Source organism: Cydia splendana, chromosome 1, assembly GCF_910591565.1.
Source record: "Cydia splendana chromosome 1, ilCydSple1.2, whole genome shotgun sequence".
NCBI lineage: Eukaryota > Metazoa > Arthropoda > Insecta > Lepidoptera > Tortricidae > Cydia > Cydia splendana.
Genome location: NC_085960.1, coordinates 379,421 through 400,785, shown reverse-complemented (window position 1 = coordinate 400,785; position 21,365 = coordinate 379,421). Strand labels below are relative to the sequence as shown.

The window sequence follows — 21,365 nt, the reverse complement described above, 5'->3', positions numbered from 1 at the left end:
TTAGTGCTCAGACACAGAACAATGGTACAAGTGTCTTAATCGCGAAGGCCGAGCTCCGCGTAGGGCCGAAGGCCCTAAGCGTCCGGAAGGTTATTACTCAAACACAGAACAATAGTACAAGTGTCTGAAGGCCGAAGCCCTGAAGCGTCCGGGAGGTGAATACTCAACATAGAACTATAGTATAAGTGTCTAAATGCGAAGGCCGAGGGCCGAACTCCGTGTAGGGCCGAAGGCCCGATGCGTCCAGGACGTTAGTGCTCAAACAAAGAACAATGGTACAAGTGTCTTAATTGCGAAGGCCGAAGGCCGACCTCCGCGTAGGGCCGAGGCCCGAAGCGTCCGGAAGGTTAGTGCTCAAACACAGAACAATGGTACAAGTGTCTTTATTGCGAAGGCCGAAGGCCGAGTTCCGCGTAGAGCCAATGGCCCGAAGCGTCCGGGACGTTAGTGCTCAACAAAGAACAATAAATAAATATAAATATTAGGGGACATCTTACACAGATCAACCTAGCTCCAAACTAAGCAAAGCTTGTACTATGGGTGCTAGGCGACGATATACATACTTATATAGATAAATACATACTTATATACATAGAAAACACCCATGACTCAGGAACAAATATTAGTGTTCATCACACAAATAAATGCCCTTACTGGGATTCGAACCCAGGACCATCGGCTTCGCAGGCAGGGTCACTATCCACTAGGCCAGACCGATCGTCAATGGTACAAGTGTCTTAATTGCGAAGGCCGAAGGCCGACCTCCGCGTAGGGCCGAAAGCCCGAAGCGTCCGGAAGGTTAGTGCTCAAACACAGAACAATGGTACAAGCGTCTTTATTGCGAAGGCCGAAGGCCGAGTTCCGCGTAGAGCCAATGGCCCGAAGCGTCCGGAAAGTCAAATACTCAAATACAGAACTAAAGTATAAGTGTCTAAATGCGAAGGCTGAAGGCCGAGCTCCGCGTAGGGCTGAAGGCCCGATGCATCCGGGTTAGTGCTCAAACAAAGAACAATGGTACAAGTGTCTAAATGCGAAGGCCGAAGGCCAACCTCAGCGTAGGGCCGAAGGCCCGAAGCGTCCGGGAGGTTAATGCTCAAACACAGAACAATGGTACAAGTGTCATAAAATACACTTTTGCAGCAACCTCTTCTTCTTCTTAAACCTAGCGTTTTCCCGGCCTAGCGCCAGGGTCCGCTTTCCTGCTCAGTCTTCTCCACTTTGCCCGGTTTTCGGCATCCTCAGGTGTGAGATTGGTCTCTCCCATGTCCGCTGTCACGACGTCCAGCCAGCGTTTCTTAGGCCTACCGCGGCCGCGTGATCTAGGGCCTTGGACAGTGAGATTGAGGCATCTATTTCCGACGTAGTCTACCGGTCTGCGGCGTATATGGCCATACCATCGGAGGCGACTTTCCTGCAGCTTATCCGCTACGTCACGGATTCCGAGGCTGCCACGCATGTGTTTGTTACGTATGCGATCTAGTCGCGTAACGCCACACATCCATTGCAACATCTTCATCTCCGTGACGTGAAGCTGCTGGACATGCCTTCCGAGGACAGGCCAGGGCTCGCTACCATATAGTAGGACTGGTCGGATGATGCTCTTGTACACAAGGCCCTTTAGCTTCACCGGTATCCTGGGGTCGCAGAGGATACCGGTTACTTCTCGCCATTTTGCCCAAGCAGCGCTAATTCGGGCTGAAACGTCGTGATCGATTTCACCCGATTCGTGCAGCACGGACCCAAGGTATTTGAATTTATTCGTTTTCACGACAAATTCGTCTCCTACCTTTATGGGGTCGGGGTCCGTGCCGCCACATGCCATGTACTCGGTCTTCGCAACATTTAGTTTCAGACCGCCGTTCTCTAGCGCACCCTTCCATTGGTTCACTTTATGCTTCAGTTTCTGTTTGTCCTCATCTGTCAGTGCAATGTCGTCAGCGTACGGTTTTGCAACAACCATAATAGAAAAAAAAATACATTGTCTTACTAATTAAAACTGCAATAAGTAAACTACTTATTGTACTTAAGATTTAAGCATACGTACAGCACCATACTATAATTGCTTAAAATAATCGTAATATCTTGATTTACTTACGATAAGTGCGATAAGTAGACTACTTATTGCAGTTATGGCTCGTAATTATATCATGTCTGTATTGGACCATCCTAAGCATAAGTGCGTTTGCTCATTTTTTATAGTATTAATAAATGAATAAATAATTATTAGGTACATACAAATAAACTCAATAATATTATCTATTTTTTGGTCAAAGTTTCAAGTCAATAGGATGTGTAATATTGGAGATATCAACTAAACAAATTTAAAATATATTACCGCGTTTTTCTCGAAAGTAGCTTGACTCTAGTTATTGCACTTTTCGTTAGGAGGGCAGTACATGAGACGCAAAACTAATATCGACGATCAAGTTTTAAAACTTTCAACCCAATCTTCACCCCCTTTAAGATTGAATTTCGATAAATCGTTTCATACTGAATTTCCACAGCATTTGAAGAATATGTTTAAAATTTCCAAATTTTCCTACCTTAACCGTTGTCTTTCATCATTCAGTATCTGCATAATGGAATTGTTATATATTTAGATACCGACACGCAGACATAAATGACAAACATAACTAAATATAATATCAATAGCGGACCTAACTGGTATCTACAACTTCAGACTGAAAGCTACATATCTAAGCTTCTTTTTTGCAAGGTTTTAATATGGCGGAACTAAGAAATACGATCGAATAACGATACCTAATACCTAATTAGCAACGCGATATCTGCCCGCCATCGCTCACGGGATTACCTCCCTACAGGTATACGTCCCGATATTATATTATGAAAATATTTAAAGTCCTCCGTATTTTACTAGCCACTAAGCGCCACTTGCACCATTCCACTAACCCCGGGTTAACCGGTTAAACCTGGAGTTACCATGGTTACCAGTACAATTTGACACTAAGTTAACGGTTTAACCGCTTAACCTCGGGTTAGTGGGATGGTGCAAGTGGCCCTAAGAAAATTACTATGCGACAGTTAAAATGTCTAGCAGAAGGGTTAACGTGCGCCGGCCGTGCCAGGGTACTCAAAAAAGAATAATTTTACGGCAAAACGACATTAACTTCTTTAAATAAATGAAGTATTTAGTGACTTTGTTTTTTGAAACTCACATACCTATTTCAAGATGTTAGAAAATGTATTATTTCTATTTCTTAAAAATCTAGTGTTTATTCATTTTGTAATTACAAATAATATTACCAAGTACCTAAGGTCCAACATTTCCCGCGATAAATTACGAGCTCCCGTCGGCCAAGACGCGAAAACTGTAATGGAGCCACCACAAGTTTAGTTAGCTTCTGCATTCCACTCGATTCACAAAGCTACGTCCTGTGTACTTCACACAGACCATCATTCATCTACCTTTCGATCCACAAGCCCTTCAACTAAAAGGAACATATTTATAAGACAACTCGCTCGTGTACTCATTTAGTTAAGGAAGCGTGACCGCTTTTTTCAGTTGCGACCATTAAAAATAATACTATTGATGAACATAACCTGTTAGACTATAGAATATTGAAGGATGTAACCCAGTAGTGCTCGCGGCGTAGCATTTTACAAGTAAAATTGCATCTACGTATACCTATGTGTAGTTATTTCGCGCTCTTTGCATGCGCTTCATAATTAATATTCTGATACTTAACACCCGATCGGTACAGGTCAAATAACGCTAGACATAGTTCTTCAGTCGAGTGGGAATATTTGAGTATAGAGAGGCAGTTTGGCGCAACTTGAGGGCGAAGTTGCGTCTCTGTTTGCGTGTACGCTTGTGTGGTACAACTTTATCAGATAAGCTAAAACGCTAACTGGGTAATTGAAATAAAGTTTGAATGCCACCATGCATTGTTAATGGACAAATTTAAACCTTATCACGACAAGATAAGAACTAATGTTCCGTGAATGTGTTTAAATGTTGGCTGCGTTGAGTTTCAGGTGCATTTTAGCCGTCGCTACAAATCGTGTATTTGCCTACGTACGTTGTAACGTGAGACACGGCTGAACGTGACAAAAAACGATATTGCTTTTAGGGTTCCGTGAGTTAAAAGGATCTGTCGCGTTTATTTAAAGCACGTTGTCTATAAGAACGACATAAATAATATTTTAATTCGTTCGTTCTATTTCGACTCTCATATCGTTTAATTCCATTCCCATTAGTACCTACACTATCAATAGTGCATAATAATAAATGTCATTATTTATTTATGTAATATAATATGTATGTAAGTATATAGGTAGTGTTTCGTCCAAAAATAGACTTTAGTCGTATAAAACATGTAAATAATGTCATACTTAGTTTATTTAAGTCTAATCTAAGTTTTCTAGTTATTATTTATTTCTTCATAGAACAACCTACATAAGATAATTCAAAAGTTTTTTTATCACATACACGTAGTTTCATATTGAAGTCGCAATCGTAAACTTATCGATCTGCAATCGTTGATTTCTAAAAGTTTAATAACGTTGCATAAAACACGGAACCCTTAACACGCTTGTCGATTCCACTCTCATTTTCTCTTTAACATTCCCTCTCGTACGCTGAAAGCGTATGTGCCTAATACATCGTTATAAAGGTACACATATGTAGGTAGTAGTGTCGCGTCCACACGTCGCGTATGTCTAGACGCGACACGACACGTGCCTAGTGATCTGGCAACAGCAGTTTTCTTTGTAACTACTATTAGAAATATAGATATGTATGTATATTTCACCACTGTTAGCAAATGCCATCTTTACATTAAGAAAGGCACGCAGAAGTTAGTATATCACGGAAACTACGTTTTCATCCCGAACAGAGTAGTTACAGTCAGCAGAAGAAGTATCTATTTAATCGAGAGAGTTAAAAAATTATCTTCATAGTTCTATTGTTTAGAGAATCAAGTTTTGAAGAACTCGCCCTATTGCTGACTGTACTCCGTACTATAGGACAGGATACTTGGAGCCGTTTTACAAATGAGGAGGGGACATTTGTTAGGTCGTGGCATGTCGTCGGTACGGCACTGTTTACGGGCATGTTTCAGTTAGCGGCGGCGGCGGCGGCTGAAGTGCTCGCCGCCGCCACCGCCCGCTGCTACTGTAACATAGTGCATAGCTGATGCAGTTTTACAACTCAACTAACTCAATTTTATTTGTAGAAATAGGTACATAAAAGCATGCCACATGTCTTTGCGCGCTTCGGCGTGTAAAATTTTACAGAGGGAATCCAGTTATATGGACGCCAACTGCTGGCCACCTGAACCCTGTGTCGTTCTAATAAGTGACGATAAAATGCAGCGAATAATAAATCCGTGCTTTACTTAGCGGTCCACCGCAGTAGGCTTCCGGTTTTACCTAATCATAGTTTTTTGGAAAAACCTGAATAGGCTAAATGAATGTTAAAATACTGCCTCTTCTCAGTAGTGTTTGCATCCTCCCCGCGGCTATCACGGCGACCCAGAGGGACACCTCAAATTAACGACTACCCGCACTTTTGTAAATAATTATGCAGCTTTGAAACGATACAAGCCAGACAAGCGGTGTCTGCAGCAGACACAGATTCACATTCAGACAATCTGAAATATGATCATTTTCCTTAGCTGTAAACCAGAAAATTAATTACTACTTCTGCAAAAAAATATAGAAAAACTTGAATTAAACAATACGGCTTTTAATTAAATGTTCGTTATATGGGTTCGCGTAGAAGACGGGACAAATAAGTTTTCAAGGTTTCTTCCGAATAATCGTTTTCCCGAGTTTTCATTTATTCGAAGAAATCAAGCGCTTTTGTATTCACAAGAACCAGTCATTATTAGTTACACTACGATTTTTAAACGGTCACGTCTTATACAATTTGGACGCTAGTTTTAAACAGTTGCTACTTGCTACGCGTGCTAAAGCTAGATCAGCATGCTAAAATGTTAACATGCAGATCAGCCTTAAATGAGAGAATTACCCTCGATTTCCTGTGAAAATGTCTGTTGTACAGCTACCGTGTCTGTCAGTGGTCTGTCAGTGAAACCGGAACAAAGGCGGAAGCTGTCAGGTCGGGCATAATCCAGGCGTTAGAAGTGCACAACAAAGAGCTAACTGTATTTACCAGTTGCAGAGCCACAGACTATTTACCAGTAAATACGAAACGTTTATATTACGAGTACACATATAGGACCTTCGAGCAACACGGAAGGGCATTAGTGCATTCGCACTATTTCCCCTCTGCCTAGGTACAAGATCAACTGATCTAGCGCGGGTAATAAAACTAGTTGCGCTCGGATTTTTCACTAGACCGAGTCCAGACGCGCGCGTGAACACAGCAGCAGAAAAAATGCCTAATTGCTCGATTTTTTGTCGTAAAAACAGGTCGGAGACATAAAATTTACAAAAAGAAGGTGTTACATTTCACATGTAATTTTTTTTTTACATATCATACGTTTAATTACATTTAAACACAATTATTATATTTTAGTCTCATGTAATTGTTGGATTTATCGATTTTGCTCGCCCAGTACAAATTGCGGATCGACTTCTCCGAAATCCGACTTCTCATCTGTCAGAATACAATAAAATACTTCGATGAAAATGTGTAAGTGTGCGTGTTGTGACACTTGTGACTTGTCCGTACACAAAAAGAGATCGAGGTTTGCAAGATTTGTCTTTGACGTGTGTCATTTTCTATGTATTTGTGTCGTCATTACAGATTGGATTTTGTATGTAAGTGTGTGAGAAGTGCGACTGTGTGCACCTTTCCCCCCGCAAAAAATGGCAGAAAGATTTGTACGGTAAGATATCGCTTGGGCCCCTCCCTTCCGATGTGTCGGTAGCCGGTGTTGCTCGAAGTATAGGACGGTACAACGTAGTGAGAACGCGACTTAAGTGCAGGTGTAAAACTCGGCGCGACAGAAAATGACGGACGCAAGTGTAGTAAGTTACGGCGCGAGTGATAACTGCGATTGTCTATTATGGTCCATCTAAATATCTATCATGTCTTCTGTGGCCCATAGTTAACACTTGAAAACTGGCTTGAAAACGGGACACGGGCGTGAGAAGGAGTGCCATTTCGCTTCCCCGGACGTCGTGTTCGAGCTGTAAGTACTCTATGTTAGGTAGTGATGTAAATTCGCCGTATTCGGTTTGAGAACTGTGGCTGGGGCTGAGTGTAGGGTACTGCGCCCTTCATTATGCAGGCTCTCTATTCACTAACGTTCTGTAGGCTTCGGCTCTACTATAATTTATCTCTTATATTTGCAGAACAGCCACAGCAGACAGTAGAGTATTTCAGAATAGAAGAGTCGTTGACGTGTACCTAATTGATTAAATCATGAGGTGCCTAAAGTACGTAGCATACGTTAGGCTACATTCGTCTTAAACATACCTACCTCTATTTAAAAAGAAACATGTCGTTAAATTGACATAATTGTAAATTATTGAGTGTTATGATCGCACTTATTGCGCACGCATGACATAATACTGCGTAAGTACGAGTAGCATGAGAAAATCAGTTTCAATATGGGATTTATTGCCCGAAAATGCAGTAAACAGTTGAATGAGTTCTCGAATGTCACGGTTGTTATGCATGCAGGGAACCATTTCCAAATAACAGGACTAAAAATTAAAGCTAATGGACAAATGGTACTTACTTGTAACTTAAACTAGTGATCGCAACCTATAGATAGTAAAATAAAATGTATAGTTACCTGCTGCACTTGCGCCTGCACCGGGCCGGCGTCCTGCAGCCGCGCGCCCAGCTCCTCCGAGCGCGCCTGCCAACAAAACACATCAACATCAACACAATCACAAAAATCACACGTGCACAACAAATTGTACGCTGCAGCGACCCCCCGCGGAGCGCGAGGTTCACGAATAATACGACCGGTACGACAAAAATAACACATCGTCAACATCAACAACACTGTCAACACACCACAACATTCACAATGGAACGCTTCAGCGGCTTTGCAACACTTTCAGAAGACTGATCGATATTCTAGCTTTTAATAAACCGTAGCTACATTTAATAACTCCCAGAATCATTGAAAAACAGAACTTAACATAAGAACTCCTGCTGAGTTAATTCAATTCAATATTTTTATTTCGAATCAAAATCCATATTATTGTTAGTACAAGTTAAACCGGCTTTTAAAATAATATTGTTCTAGGCACATTTCATAATATGCTACTTGTAATTCGTATCCTTCGAATTCTGTGTGTAAGTTGCTGAAGGCAAAGGCGGTGGTTGATTCGCCAGAATATCTACAGAATTTTGCACATCTGTAAGCTTCATTTTAAGTAAAGTATTGTTTTGCAAAGCCTAGAGCACCAGGCTTCACAAAAGCCTATAACAGGAATTAATTAACACTGTGTTTGACTTGATAAAATATTCAACCCTCGCGGCGCGCACTCGTAAAAGTATTAATATCAGCGTAGACGCACCCACGGGCGAGCTTCTTTCACGTTCATTCCACCGTTATCAACACGATCGAAATCGACAGTCTGGAGACTACGAAAAAGTCGGGAAAATATGAAAATCGCGGGAAAGTCGCGAGGAAACGCACGCGTCCACGGCGACCGCGGAAATGCCGCCGGCGCCGGCGATACGTTTCGATCTATACATAATCGGATAAATTCGGGAATATTTGCATCTACATCAACAATCCATTATCGACCTTAATCCTGTGTCGAAAGGTTGGAAATCGAATGCTACAGGACGCGGAGATGGGACGCTAGGGAACGGTGGTGTGGAGACGGGACAGGAATACTCGTAGAACAGAAATAGACGCGCGCGCCGAGATAGGATTTTGGATAGATCACAGCTTTCCTTATACGGGAGGGCAAGGATAATAATTGCTTCCTTATACGCGCAACAGTCTTAATTTTATTGATTCTTCATTATTTCTGAATGAAATGTGTTATACATATATCAAACGATAATGCAGTCGTATTTATTAGTCGTATTTATTTAGTCGTATTTATATTTCTCGGGGGAGCCTCACCCCTAGGGAACGCGTCCCCAGGTGGCGGATAGGGGGTGCTCGTCCGATGCCTAATAGGGCGTCGGAAGGGCTGGAGGGAAATAAAATACCTCCCGCGGACCAACAGGCCGGAGACGGATACTCCGTTATAAAACCCCTGCGCAGAGCTTCCTGGACATATTCTGGGGCGAGGTCTAGTGCAGTGCTGCGTGCTTGGGCTGGAGTATGCAGAAGAGATGGCGGCGGAAGAGCCCCTATGGGCCAACGGCGGCGCTCACGCCTCGTAGCAGGCGACAGTCTTGGCGTCAGGTGGCAACCGGCCGTAAAACTTAAAGCCAAAATCAAATCCTCCTCGTTACAATGAAAAGCACAACCAAAAAGAGAATAAGTTCAACTGCTAGGGCGTACCCCGAAAGCGACGCGAACCTACCCAATGCGAAGTATGCGAATACAAATGAAGATAATGCTAGGGCGTCCCCCAGAAGCGACGAACCCATTGACAAAAGCAAAACATATTCGCTTACATGCAAAACCCTAAGACTTGCAACCTGGAACCTCGGTACCCTCACCGGCAGGAGCCAGGAACTATCCAAAGTACTGCAGAATAGAAATATTAATGCATGCTGCCTGCAAGAGACGAAGTGGAAGGGTTCCAAATCCAAAGATATAGGGCAAGGCTATCAGCTTATATACCATGGCACAAATAACGGCAAGAATGGAGTAGCTATAGCACTTGACCATCATTACAAGCAGCGAATAATAAACATAGAACGTAAAAGCGATCGACTTATCGCCGTCAAACTGGCCATGGATCAGCAACAGCCCCTCAATATTATCTCGGCATATGCACCACAAATCGGATGCCATGAATCTGAAAAATCAAGATTCTGGGAAGAATTCGATGACCTCATGAATATGATCCCCCCCGGAGAAACAAAGTACATAGGCGGTGATCTCAACGGACATGTTGGCATTATAAACTCGTCCTATCAAAACACTCATGGAGGATATGGCTACGGCACGCTAAATAAACCGGGAGAAGAAATTCTGGAGTTCGGCACACGCCATAACTTAGCGATAGTGAACACATATTTCCAGAAGAAGCCTGAGCACTTAATAACATATAAAAGCGGTGGGAAATGCACCCAAATAGATTACATACTTACAGATAGAAGACTACTAAAACACTGCAAGGACTGCAAAGTCATCCCAGGGGAGGCGCTAACAGCACAACATCGAATGCTAGTCTCAATCTTTAAGCTACCCAAACCCATAAAAACAGTAATAGACAGGACCCCAAGAATTAAATGGCGCCAATTATACAGTGAAAAAGGCGAAGCACTTATAAGCCACGTAACGTCATATCTGGGCCGAGATATACACAAGGAATATAACAGCGATGCAGATAATATGTGGTCCAACTTCGAGAAAATCTGTACTGAGGAAGCAGCAAACATCCTAGGAATGTCAAAGGGTGGGCTTAGCAACAATAAAGACCCCACATGGTGGACGGATGAAATAAAACAACTTGTGAAGGAGAAGAGAGACCTATTTAAACTATGGCAGAAAACTCAGCTGGAAGAAGATCGTACAGAATACAAGCGTTTAAAGAAAATAACCAAGAGCAAAGTGGCACAGTCAATGGCGAAATCCAAGGAGAACCTTTATAACAGACTAGAACAAGCACAAACAGATAACGAAATCTTTAAAATTGCTAAACAGCGCCACCGGTCTACACTAGATATAAAAGTGAACAAATACATACGGGATAAATACGGAAAACTCTTAACAGAGAACGATAAGATCAATGCCAGATGGCGCCAATATTACCAGGAACTGTTAAATGAGGAATTCCCTAGCCAACCTTTACCACCCATCACACCAGTGCAAGGGCCACCGGAAGGCATTAAAGTGAGCGAGGTTGAGCGCGCAGTAAATAAAATGAAGAACCATAAAGCTACGGGCCCCGATGGTATACCCGCTGACCTATGGAAAAGACTAGGAGCCGTAGGAGCACAGTGGCTAACGATACTTTTTAACACTATCCTTAGTAGCAACAAAATCCCCGAAGCTTGGCGACACAGTTATCTCCTCCCCTTCTACAAAAACAAGGGAGACGTCAGCGACTGCGGTAACTATAGGGGCATCAAACTCACATCGCATACGCTCAAAATTTGGGAAAGAATTCTTCACAACCGCTTTCTTAAACATGTGACCATATCAGAAAACCAGTATGGATTTACTGCCTCAAGATCAACCACGGATGCAATACAAACAGTGAGAATACTCATGGAGAAAGGTCGTAACAACCATGAAGATCTACATCTAGTCTTCATAGATCTAGAGAAAGCATTCGACCGGGTGCCGCGTAAACTAGTATGGCAAGCTCTGAGATCGCAAAGAATACCTGAGTGCTACATATCACTGGCACAGGATACGTATGACAATGTAAGCACACAAGTGAGAAGCCTAGCTGGTACAAGCAACTCCTTCGAGGTCAAAGTTGGCGTACACCAAGGGTCTGCTCTTAGCCCGCTATTGTTCAACATTGTTATGGATTACCTCACCAAAGACATCCAGTCCCCCCTACCATGGTGCCTGCTGTATGCAGACGATGTTGTACTTATTGATAAATGCGCGGAACAGCTGCAACGGACCCTGGAGATGTGGAGGCATGCCCTAGAATCTAATGGTTTGAGGATTAGCAGAAGCAAAACAGAGTACCTGCCATGCAATTATAGCCGCACAGAGCAGACAGCGTCAAAAATCACCATAGATGGACACCCCGTACCGGAAGTAAGCAAGTTCAAATACCTAGGCTCGGTTTTGTCCGCGGACGCAAATGTGGACATGGATGTATCACATAGGGTAAATGTAGCTTGGCTGAGATGGAGGTCGCTCTCGGGGGTGCTCTGTGACCGCCGTGTGCCGATAAAGACTAAAGGCAAGGTCTACAAAACAGCTGTGAGACCTGCTATGGTGTATGGTGCAGAATGCTGGACGATCAAACAAGCGCATGAACAAAAACTCCATGTCAATGAGATGAAGATGCTGAGGTGGGCGGCCGGTGTGACGAGACTCGATAAAGTACGTAACGAACACATCAGAGGAAGCTACAAGGTCGCCCCCATCACCGACAAGATTCAAGAATCTCGCTTGAGATGGTACGGGCATATCATGAGACGCGACGAAGACCATGTCGTGAGGAAAGCCCTGGCATTACCGAATAATAAGAGAGGCAGAGGTCGCCCGCCTGCTACGTGGTGGTCCACCATATCAATGGATTTGAAACAGACCCAGTTGAACAAAGAGACAACCCAGGATCGCCCGACCTGGCGCTTGAGAACGAGGAGGGCCGACCCCAAATAATGGGAAGAGGCACGGAAAGAAGAAGAATGCAGTCGTATTTATCGAATGAACAACACATGACAGGTGTTGTCCAACATTAAATTAGTTGCCTGCAGCTTGAGAGTCCTGTCCACTACCCAAAGGTTGTCGGAAAGAGACCGTTTCTCTAGCGGTAAGACGGCATGTTGTCTACCGCTGTTTATACTTGTAGTTATACCCGTCATTTCCTTTTGATGAAAAGCATTTCTATATACTTCAGGTTTACTTGTTGTGGGTTGAAATGTATATTTAATAGGGATGTACCGACTAGTCGCCGACTAGTCGGGAAAGCCGACTATCCGGCCACATTTGTAGTCGGCGATTAGTCGGCAAAAATGGCCGATTAGTCGGCACTTTATTAGTGAAAGAAAAACAGAAAAAAAGAAATGAACAGTCAATATTTACCATATGTTTTATGTCTATTTTACTAAAATACCTATTCAGGGTGCATACGAAAACTTTTGTTCATATAATTGACCGTTTGAAACTATTAATGTTGTTGCAAAATTCAGAGACTTAGACAGGGCACGTTGCTCGTAAAAACGCTGATGACCACAGGGGATAGGTTCTTAACTGGTGACGACGTAAGGGAAATAGAGCCTTGGAAATACCTCCTACAAGCTGTACTGACGGTCTGCTCAGGATCGCAAAATAAAAGAAAGACAGAAATTGAACGAGGATTCTTTTGACAGGTCTTTGAACCTTGATTCGGTCAAGTTGTGTTCTAATGTATGGGAAAGACAAACAAATTATAGCCAGCACTCAATGAATGTAGTATGATACCTATCTATGGGTATGGTGCTTTACGCACACTAGTGTCCCATGCCCTCCCTCTGACGCAACCCCCCCTTTTAGCATGAAATATGTCCCGGGTGACGGTTATTTTAAATTTTTGAGTAAAGTATTAGAGTTGGGAATAAAGTGTCAAGGTAAGAAATAATCCTTAATAAATTTTAAACAAAAAAGGTTACATGCAACTTTTTGGTAAGACTCACCATATTCATGTATTAACTTGTTGAAGTTCAATATAACATAGTACGTGATAGTACTGAAAGAAATCTTATACGGAAAATAAGCTTGCAAAATTATTCTTTGTGTAAAATTTGTTTCAGTACTATCACGTACTATGTTATATAATATATTGATCTTCAACAAGTTTTTCAACAGTTAAATTTTGTCGAAGTTCATCTAGCCATAACATCAATATGGTGCGTCATATCAAAAAAATGAATATAACCTTTTTTGTTAATAATTTAATAGCGATATTTCTTTCATTGACACTTTTTTCCTATATTGTATACTTTCCCCAAAACATAAAAAAACCGTCAAGCGGGACATATTTCATGCTAAAAGGGGGGGTTGCGTCAGGGGGAGGGCATGGGACACTGGTGTGCGTATAGGGTTGCCAGATCGAAAGGCGCTATTTTCGGGAAAAAATATAAATTTTTCGGGATTTTGGGGCTTAAGTCAGGAAAAAAAAAACATTCAAATTAAAGTAATTGTATTAAAAACAACGATATTTTACATTATTGGCTCTACGTCAGCTGCTCAGTACGGCTACCATCAGTTTGTCACTGACATAAACGCCTTCGAGAACGTAATTTACTTTCTATACATCCCGTTTGCACTAATATGCGAGTGCGAGCGAGATGTATAGAAAGTAAATTACGTTCTCGACCGACGGCGTTTATGTCAGTGACAAACTGATGGTAACCGTACTGGTCTCTCGCCACGCGCGCGCTCGTGCTCGACGCGGGTCGCTCGCTCGCTCGACGACAGTTCGGAACTTGAAATTATTGCTTTATAACGAGAAGCTGTTTTTCGGGACACTTAACACTTTGTCGGGAATCGGGAACACTTGCTAAAAATCGGGAGAATCCCGCCAAATCCCGACCATCTGGCAACCCTATGTGCGTAAAGCAGCGGACCCAAAGGTATCATACTACATTCATCGAATGCTGGCTATAATTTGTTTTTCAAAAAAACACATTTTGACCGAATCACCTGTAGAACACCTTTTAGCCAAGCTAATATGATGAATAGTGCAACCAAAGGAGCAAAACTATTGTTTTTCACCAGAACTTATACGAAACTAATGATCTGGCCGACTAGCCGAAAAGTCGGCCGACTAATCGGCCATTCGAGCGCCGATTAGTCGGCTAGTCGGCTAGTCGGCCAAATCAATAGTCGGTACATCACTAATATTTAACATTAATAACATGTTATAAACGACATTATTTTCGCCATATATTTAGGTACAATTTACGAAGCAAACTACGAGTCCTCTGCTATGATTGATTTGCTGGTGTTATGTCTGGATGAGCTCGAAACACGTTCAGTCTCTGTACTTCCTAGTTCTGGCATTTAGTTTATGACTGCCTCCTCCCATCACAAGTACAGTCGCACTTATATTTACGACCCGTCGTCCAACGATGATAGCTGTTTAGTGCCCTACGAGTCTACGAGTTTGCGTGCTCTTACGGCCGATATAGACGGACTGCAACCCGACTGCAATTTGTATGGGAACATTGGGAGCTGTGTACTTTTAAGCAAGTTGGCATATGTACTTGAATCTGTATCGTTGTATGCGTACGCGATACAATCTCTCCCTCTCACACGCCCCCCCGTCATCGCGTCTCGCTCTAATGGGCGCCCGAGGATTGATATAACCATTAGCGCGGAGTGAGATATCGTAAGTGGGGGTCGATTCACAAATCAATAGCCGATACGAGTGAATTATAGCGAGGCGAACAAGTGAATATACATATTACCAATGTGCTTGATGAAAAACAGATGTAAGCACATGAGAGATGTAAGCATAGTGTACATTGTATCATTGTGTTGGTCCTTATGGCCACCACAAACGCATCACATACTATCAGTATAAGGGCCCATCTTAACACTGATAACCGAAATAATTAGGGTTATTGATAAAGTGGTGTATTACCTACGTGTATTATTTACTTATAGTGGTGGCACTGGCGGCGTACCATTATACGCTTTTCCAGTAGTTATAACACTACAAGAATAAAAACGATTCCATCCTGTCTCTTCAAATAATCAATAACCCTTCAAGTGGCGCCACCGAAAACGCGAAAAGTAGTCAAGTGGCGGGGCCCCGGTGGGTGGTCAGCGCAGATTAAGAAAATTTTACAAAATCGTCGATTTAAGCTTTTCTATGTTTGAAAGTATATTAAATCACATATTGTTAGAATCAGCGTTATATAGGCTATTTGAATATAGCAATTAAATTATTCTAATGTTTATACATTTGGCCAGACGTAATCAAACTCCGGAAGAATGACAGTTTTCCAGCTTCCTTGTTAAAAATGTCTACCACCATAAAACCAATTGATTATTGGAGGTAATTGCTATTTAATTATCAAAGGAAGACTTTTATCTTTAAGATTAAATCAATAAAAAAGACCTAAGATACAATTTCTTTTACAAAACGAGACTGACCTCGGACTAGGCGGTCGCTCCCGAATCAATGGTCCTCACCAACAAATTTTATACCAAGTGTTTTTGTGTTCCTTATGGTATGCTATCCTTCTCTAACTCGCTACCTAATTTTGGGCGCTAGAAGAGCGTAACTATACTTAAATACGTTCAATTTCACCTCTAAATACGTCAACACCTCATTAACCACTCACTGGTGGATGACAGTTTACTGGTTTTCGCATCGACCATTCACGGGTTGACCGCCACTTGAAGGGATAATTAAAATATGGACACGAAAAAATCTGGTCATGCATGATATAGTAAATCTTTTAAATGAATGAGGATTTTCAAGCAGCACTTTTTTTAATGATTTGTGTAAACTACATAATAAAAATACAATCATAATATAACGTTAAGTTGTTTGTGAGTTTCAGCATTATACGTACATTCCACCTATAGTTTGTTAATCACCGAACAGATAAGATTTACCATGACCAGGGTTTTTCGTACTTTATTCGATACTTTATATTCAATTAGAGGACGACTAAAAGTTTGTATTTATCAAATGTTTTAACACCAGGTCATTGCACCGGGTCTTGAAAGGTCTCTGTGTGAGGACCCTCCCCTCCACTACAAATGTCTCTGGTGTAAACTGGCCTGTTTTCAATTTGGTTGTCTACTCTCGACGACCACCTCACCGGCACGGCACCTCAGTGACGCCAGTTTGAATTAAAGTGTGACAAATAGCTTGTATTTATTACACGTTTTAACATTTGTGAGTGCAGGTCATTGCACCGGGCCTAAGGGCCCTCCGCTACAAATGTCGCCGCCGATGTAACTGGTGTGTTTACGACTCGCCGGACTATTCCTGGCGCGCCGGGAATAGAGCGTGACGCGGCGTGACGTTGTATGACGTCGCATGTTGTCTTCTTATCAAACCAATTACGTGGATAACTATCGGCTTTATTAAAGAGAAAAGAGTGTATAGAGAATTATTGTCAAAGTAAATTATGTAGTCACAGTTAATTTACTGCCATCTTTTAACAGATGTTTAAAACTTTTATAACGCTATTTAATTTTGATCCTTATTCTTTCACAGATATGTGTTAAATTGTTTAAATGTCAAAAAGAACGCCATCTAGTTCAAACAAAATAACAACCTCAAAATTTGAGCACCAAAAATCGTGTAGTCCAGTGTATTTATGCATTTATGCTAGGTATATAGTTTTGAGGAAAATTCTGAAAAAAAAAAACACAAATAGTTTATTACTAGGAATCTTACTATCAATTTTAGTACCTTGGCATTTTTTTGTGAAATATCAGAGCGTTTTAGAAGGAAGCTTTTGTGCAGTATTCTTTACAGTTCCGTCTTAAGGCTTCTCAGGGAGGTACTGAACTTTAGTTGGCATTAACTTGGTAATGACGTTTGCAAATGTCACCAGCGCGGCGCGGCGCCATGAATCACCGTGGACGCCGACTAATCGCCCGTCAGCGCGGCTCATGGCCCGTGATGCATATGGACGGTTATCAAACGCTAATTGATGTTTCAGCAGTTTGAGAAACTACGAAATTGTAAACTGTACCACTGTAAGTCATCATTGTTATCGAGAGAAAATACGCATCGGTATGGGTAATGTCCAAAACGACAGAGGAACAAAAATAAAATAACATAGAATATACAAGAAACCCAAGTCTGCCCGCGATTTCATCTGCGTGGAATGATGATGATTAATAAAAATCCCCAATGTCCTTCCTTGGGCCTCAAACTATCTCAATACCAAAGTGCATCTAGGATCGCTTCAGCGTAGCGCAGTACAGAAAATGAATATGCAATTACCAACTTCGACCCTTTATGTAAAGACATTTCCAACGAAACCACTCGCAAAGCCAAAGCAACACAAAGCAAATTGTTTTACCCGATCACCGCAAACACATTAAATGTAAAATGCACCGATCGAACGAGGAAGCGATCCCCAAACAGACAAACATGTCGACAAAACAACCCCTGTGCAGACCAAATACGGTATACGGGCTAAGTGCATTTCCCGATTACTGACCGCTTTTGCTCAAAAATTAACTTTACAACTTTGATTTAAGGTTGAGAACCGCTTAACAAAACGTGTTTGCATTTGAAGGCTCCTTGTTGTTCTAGTTTGAACCTTAAGGTTTTTATGTAAGGTTGGAATTTGGGTTGTAAGGATGGTTGGCTGGAAGCCAAGCGTCGCGGCGTCTGACAAATCGCAGCGGACGGTCGCGGGCAAAAGTCGCGTCGCCTACTACCGTTGGCAGGTACTCAACTATTTTGGAAATTGTTGGGTGTCTTAATGAATTAAGATTAAAGGCGTATCGTTAATAAAATTTACGTTCGAATATATTTCATATTTTTCTTTGATATAAATTTGTCAACAGATATTTTATGATGAAAAAGACTGCTAAGGAGCAGCTTTCAAAACAAAATAAAAATATACAGAGGTTGTAACACTTTTTATAAAAGATCTGTCCGTTCTGTGTGGATAATATTGATTAGAGCTTACTAAATATTGTTGGAAGTTATGAGTAAATTAACAGTATGTAATTTCTCGATACTATAGCTTTTATGCTTTTAACAATAACTGTATTGTGAATGTTGTGACTTTTTTTGTTCTAAGAAAAGTACCTAAAGAGTTCATATGTAGTTAAAACATTCAGGGCCAAGAACCCGACTGTCGGGTACACTGTTCGTAGCGACTACGCGCTACATACGGCGAAACCGTGGCTACGCGCTACGAGCGTAACCCGTAGAACTTAGTGGCAATGAATGTGTTAATAAAAAAAAATAGGTTAGGTTAAAAAGGTTAGGGTACACAAACACAGTGTTAATTATGTCATTAGACTCATTAGTAGGTATTCATTGAAATATGTTAATTATTCCAATCGCGCGCCATCTACTAGCGTAACCGCGTATATTAGGGTAACGAGCGCTGCAAAGTGCTGGCGATATTCCGCTGAACTAAATGCGCTTAGTAGTGCTGCAAATATCCGGTGGGCAACGCTTTCCGATACTTCTATAAGATTTGAATAAAACTGGACCTGACTTAAGTATTGGTACACCGCGGCTCAAAAGACGTTGACACAAAGTTTATGCAGCAAAATGTATAAAAAAACGCAAAACATAAGATAGTAGGTCTCTACGTCAAGTCTTTAAAGCTATAGCCTATAGGTATGGTAGAGCGATCGGACTGTATCGGACACTTCCATGTTTGTGCTTCAGTGAGATCAGTTGCAGCGGTTCAATCTAGAGTGTGAGAGTGGTGAACTAACTGCTACAAACTGAACATCAGTGGACCTTATAACATTGGAATAAGGGTTATTTTTTTTTACTTTTTTAAGGGGCTTTTTTGAGCAAACGAATATGTAAGTTCACAGTGTTCATAAACAAGCTAAGGGGAGATTCATTTTATTTCTATTGACGCGGAATCGGCAAAGCCGATAGAAAAAATCTTTATGTCCACGCAGTTAGAACTGAAAAGGCGTCGTTCGGCTCGGATCGGCTCGGCCGACGCCTGCCGACACGTCGGCGTCTGTTTCGCACTTATTGCGGAGACATAAAGCTTTATTCTATTGGCTATTGCCGTTTCCGTGTCATTAAGTGTGGGGAGACCCTTAGTGACAGAGAAGTATTCATACCTTAACGAGGCTAAGTCGCACAGACAGACTAGTTCGGTCCGAGGGGTTGGCGCTAGTAGTATCTAGGAGCGCTCGTACTCCCGCCAGTGCCGTCTCGGCGTCCCGCGGGGAATCCCGGGACGCCTCCAGCGAAGATACCCTGGGAGGAAATCAAAATTTACGTTTTATTTCTATATGAAACTGGAAAAACCGGTCACCTGTAAGTCCGGGCGGCTGACTTCATAATCTGAGTTTAATTTGAATACAAGCGCTATCGCGATATATGTAGGATTAATTGTTTTGGATAGTAAATTGACTAGTGGTCGTGTGGTCGTACTTGTGCTGCAGCGCCTGCAGGTCGGCGGCCGCCTTGAGCCACCTGGCCAGCAGCTGCTCGAGCTGGTCCTGCACGCCCCGCGCCAGCGCGCCGCCGCACGCCCCGAGCACGGCGCGTGCTGTCATCTAGTATAGTATGGTCGTACTTGTGCTGCAGCGCCTGCAGGTCGGCGGCCGCCTTGAGCCACCTGGCCAGCAGCTGCTCGAGCTGGTCCTGCACGCCCCGCGCCAGCGCGCCGCCGCACGCCCCGAGCACGGCGCGTGCTGTCATCTAGTATAGTATGGTCGTACTTGTGCTGCAGCGCCTGCAGGTCGGCGGCCGCCTTGAGCCACCTGGCCAGCAGCTGCTCGAGCTGGTCCTGCACGCCCCGCGCCAGCGCGCCGCCGCACGCCCCGAGCACGGCGCGTGCTGTCATCTAGTATAGTATGGTCGTACTTGTGCTGCAGCGCCTGCAGGTCGGCGGCCGCCTTGAGCCACCTGGCCAGCAGCTGCTCGAGCTGGTCCTGCACGCCCCGCGCCAGCGCGCCGCCGCACGCCCCGAGCACGGCGCGTGCTGTCATCTAGTATAGTATGGTCGTACTTGTGCTGCAGCGCCTGCAGGTCGGCGGCCGCCTTGAGCCACCTGGCCAGCAGCTGCTCGAGCTGGTCCTGCACGCCCCGCGCCAGCGCGCCGCCGCACGCCCCGAGCACGGCGCGTGCTGTCATCTAGTATAGTATGGTCGTACTTGTGCTGCAGCGCCTGCAGGTCGGCGGCCGCCTTGAGCCACCTGGCCAGCAGCTGCTCGAGCTGGTCCTGCACGCCCCGCGCCAGCGCGCCGCCGCACGCCCCGAGCACGGCGCGTGCTGTCATCTAGTATAGTATGGTCGTACTTGTGCTGCAGCGCCTGCAGGTCGGCGGCCGCCTTGAGCCACCTGGCCAGCAGCTGCTCGAGCTGGTCCTGCACGCCCCGCGCCAGCGCGCCGCCGCACGCCCCGAGCACGGCGCGTGCTGTCATCTAGTATAGTATGGTCGTACTTGTGCTGCAGCGCCTGCAGGTCGGCGGCCGCCTTGAGCCACCTGGCCAGCAGCTGCTCGAGCTGGTCCTGCACGCCCCGCGCCAGCGCGCCGCCGCACGCCCCGAGCACGGCGCGTGCTGTCATCTAGTATAGTATGGTCGTACTTGTGCTGCAGCGCCTGCAGGTCGGCGGCCGCCTTGAGCCACCTGGCCAGCAGCTGCTCGAGCTGGTCCTGCACGCCCCGCGCCAGCGCGCCGCCGCACGCCCCGAGCACGGCGCGTGCTGTCATCTAGTATAGTATGGTCGTACTTGTGCTGCAGCGCCTGCAGGTCGGCGGCCGCCTTGAGCCACCTGGCCAGCAGCTGCTCGAGCTGGTCCTGCACGCCCCGCGCCAGCGCGCCGCCGCACGCCCCGAGCACGGCGCGTGCTGTCATCTAGTATAGTATGGTCGTACTTGTGCTGCAGCGCCTGCAGGTCGGCGGCCGCCTTGAGCCACCTGGCCAGCAGCTGCTCGAGCTGGTCCTGCACGCCCCGCGCCAGCGCGCCGCCGCACG

General features: G+C 44.0%; 2 protein-coding genes across 2 annotated transcripts in view; both read right to left on the bottom strand.

Annotated features, from left to right (window-relative positions):
• Positions 1-19,940, bottom strand: part of LOC134798617 (dystrophin-like) — a 734,075-nt gene extending 714,135 nt beyond the window's left edge. Inside the window, exons 1-3 of the mRNA XM_063770984.1 lie at positions 19,816-19,940; positions 19,500-19,638; positions 7,731-7,796 (exon numbers count right to left, since the gene is read on the bottom strand). Of these exons, the coding sequence (XP_063627054.1) occupies positions 7,731-7,796; positions 19,500-19,638; positions 19,816-19,940 (330 nt within the window). The remainder of the gene's footprint in view (positions 1-7,730; positions 7,797-19,499; positions 19,639-19,815) is intronic.
• Positions 488-1,960, bottom strand: LOC134794438 (uncharacterized). The gene has a single exon (XM_063766254.1). The coding sequence runs from the start codon at positions 1,958-1,960 to the stop codon at positions 1,163-1,165; it is 798 nt and encodes a 265-aa protein (XP_063622324.1). The 3' UTR covers positions 488-1,162.
• Positions 19,941-21,365: the final 1,425 nt, after the last annotated feature.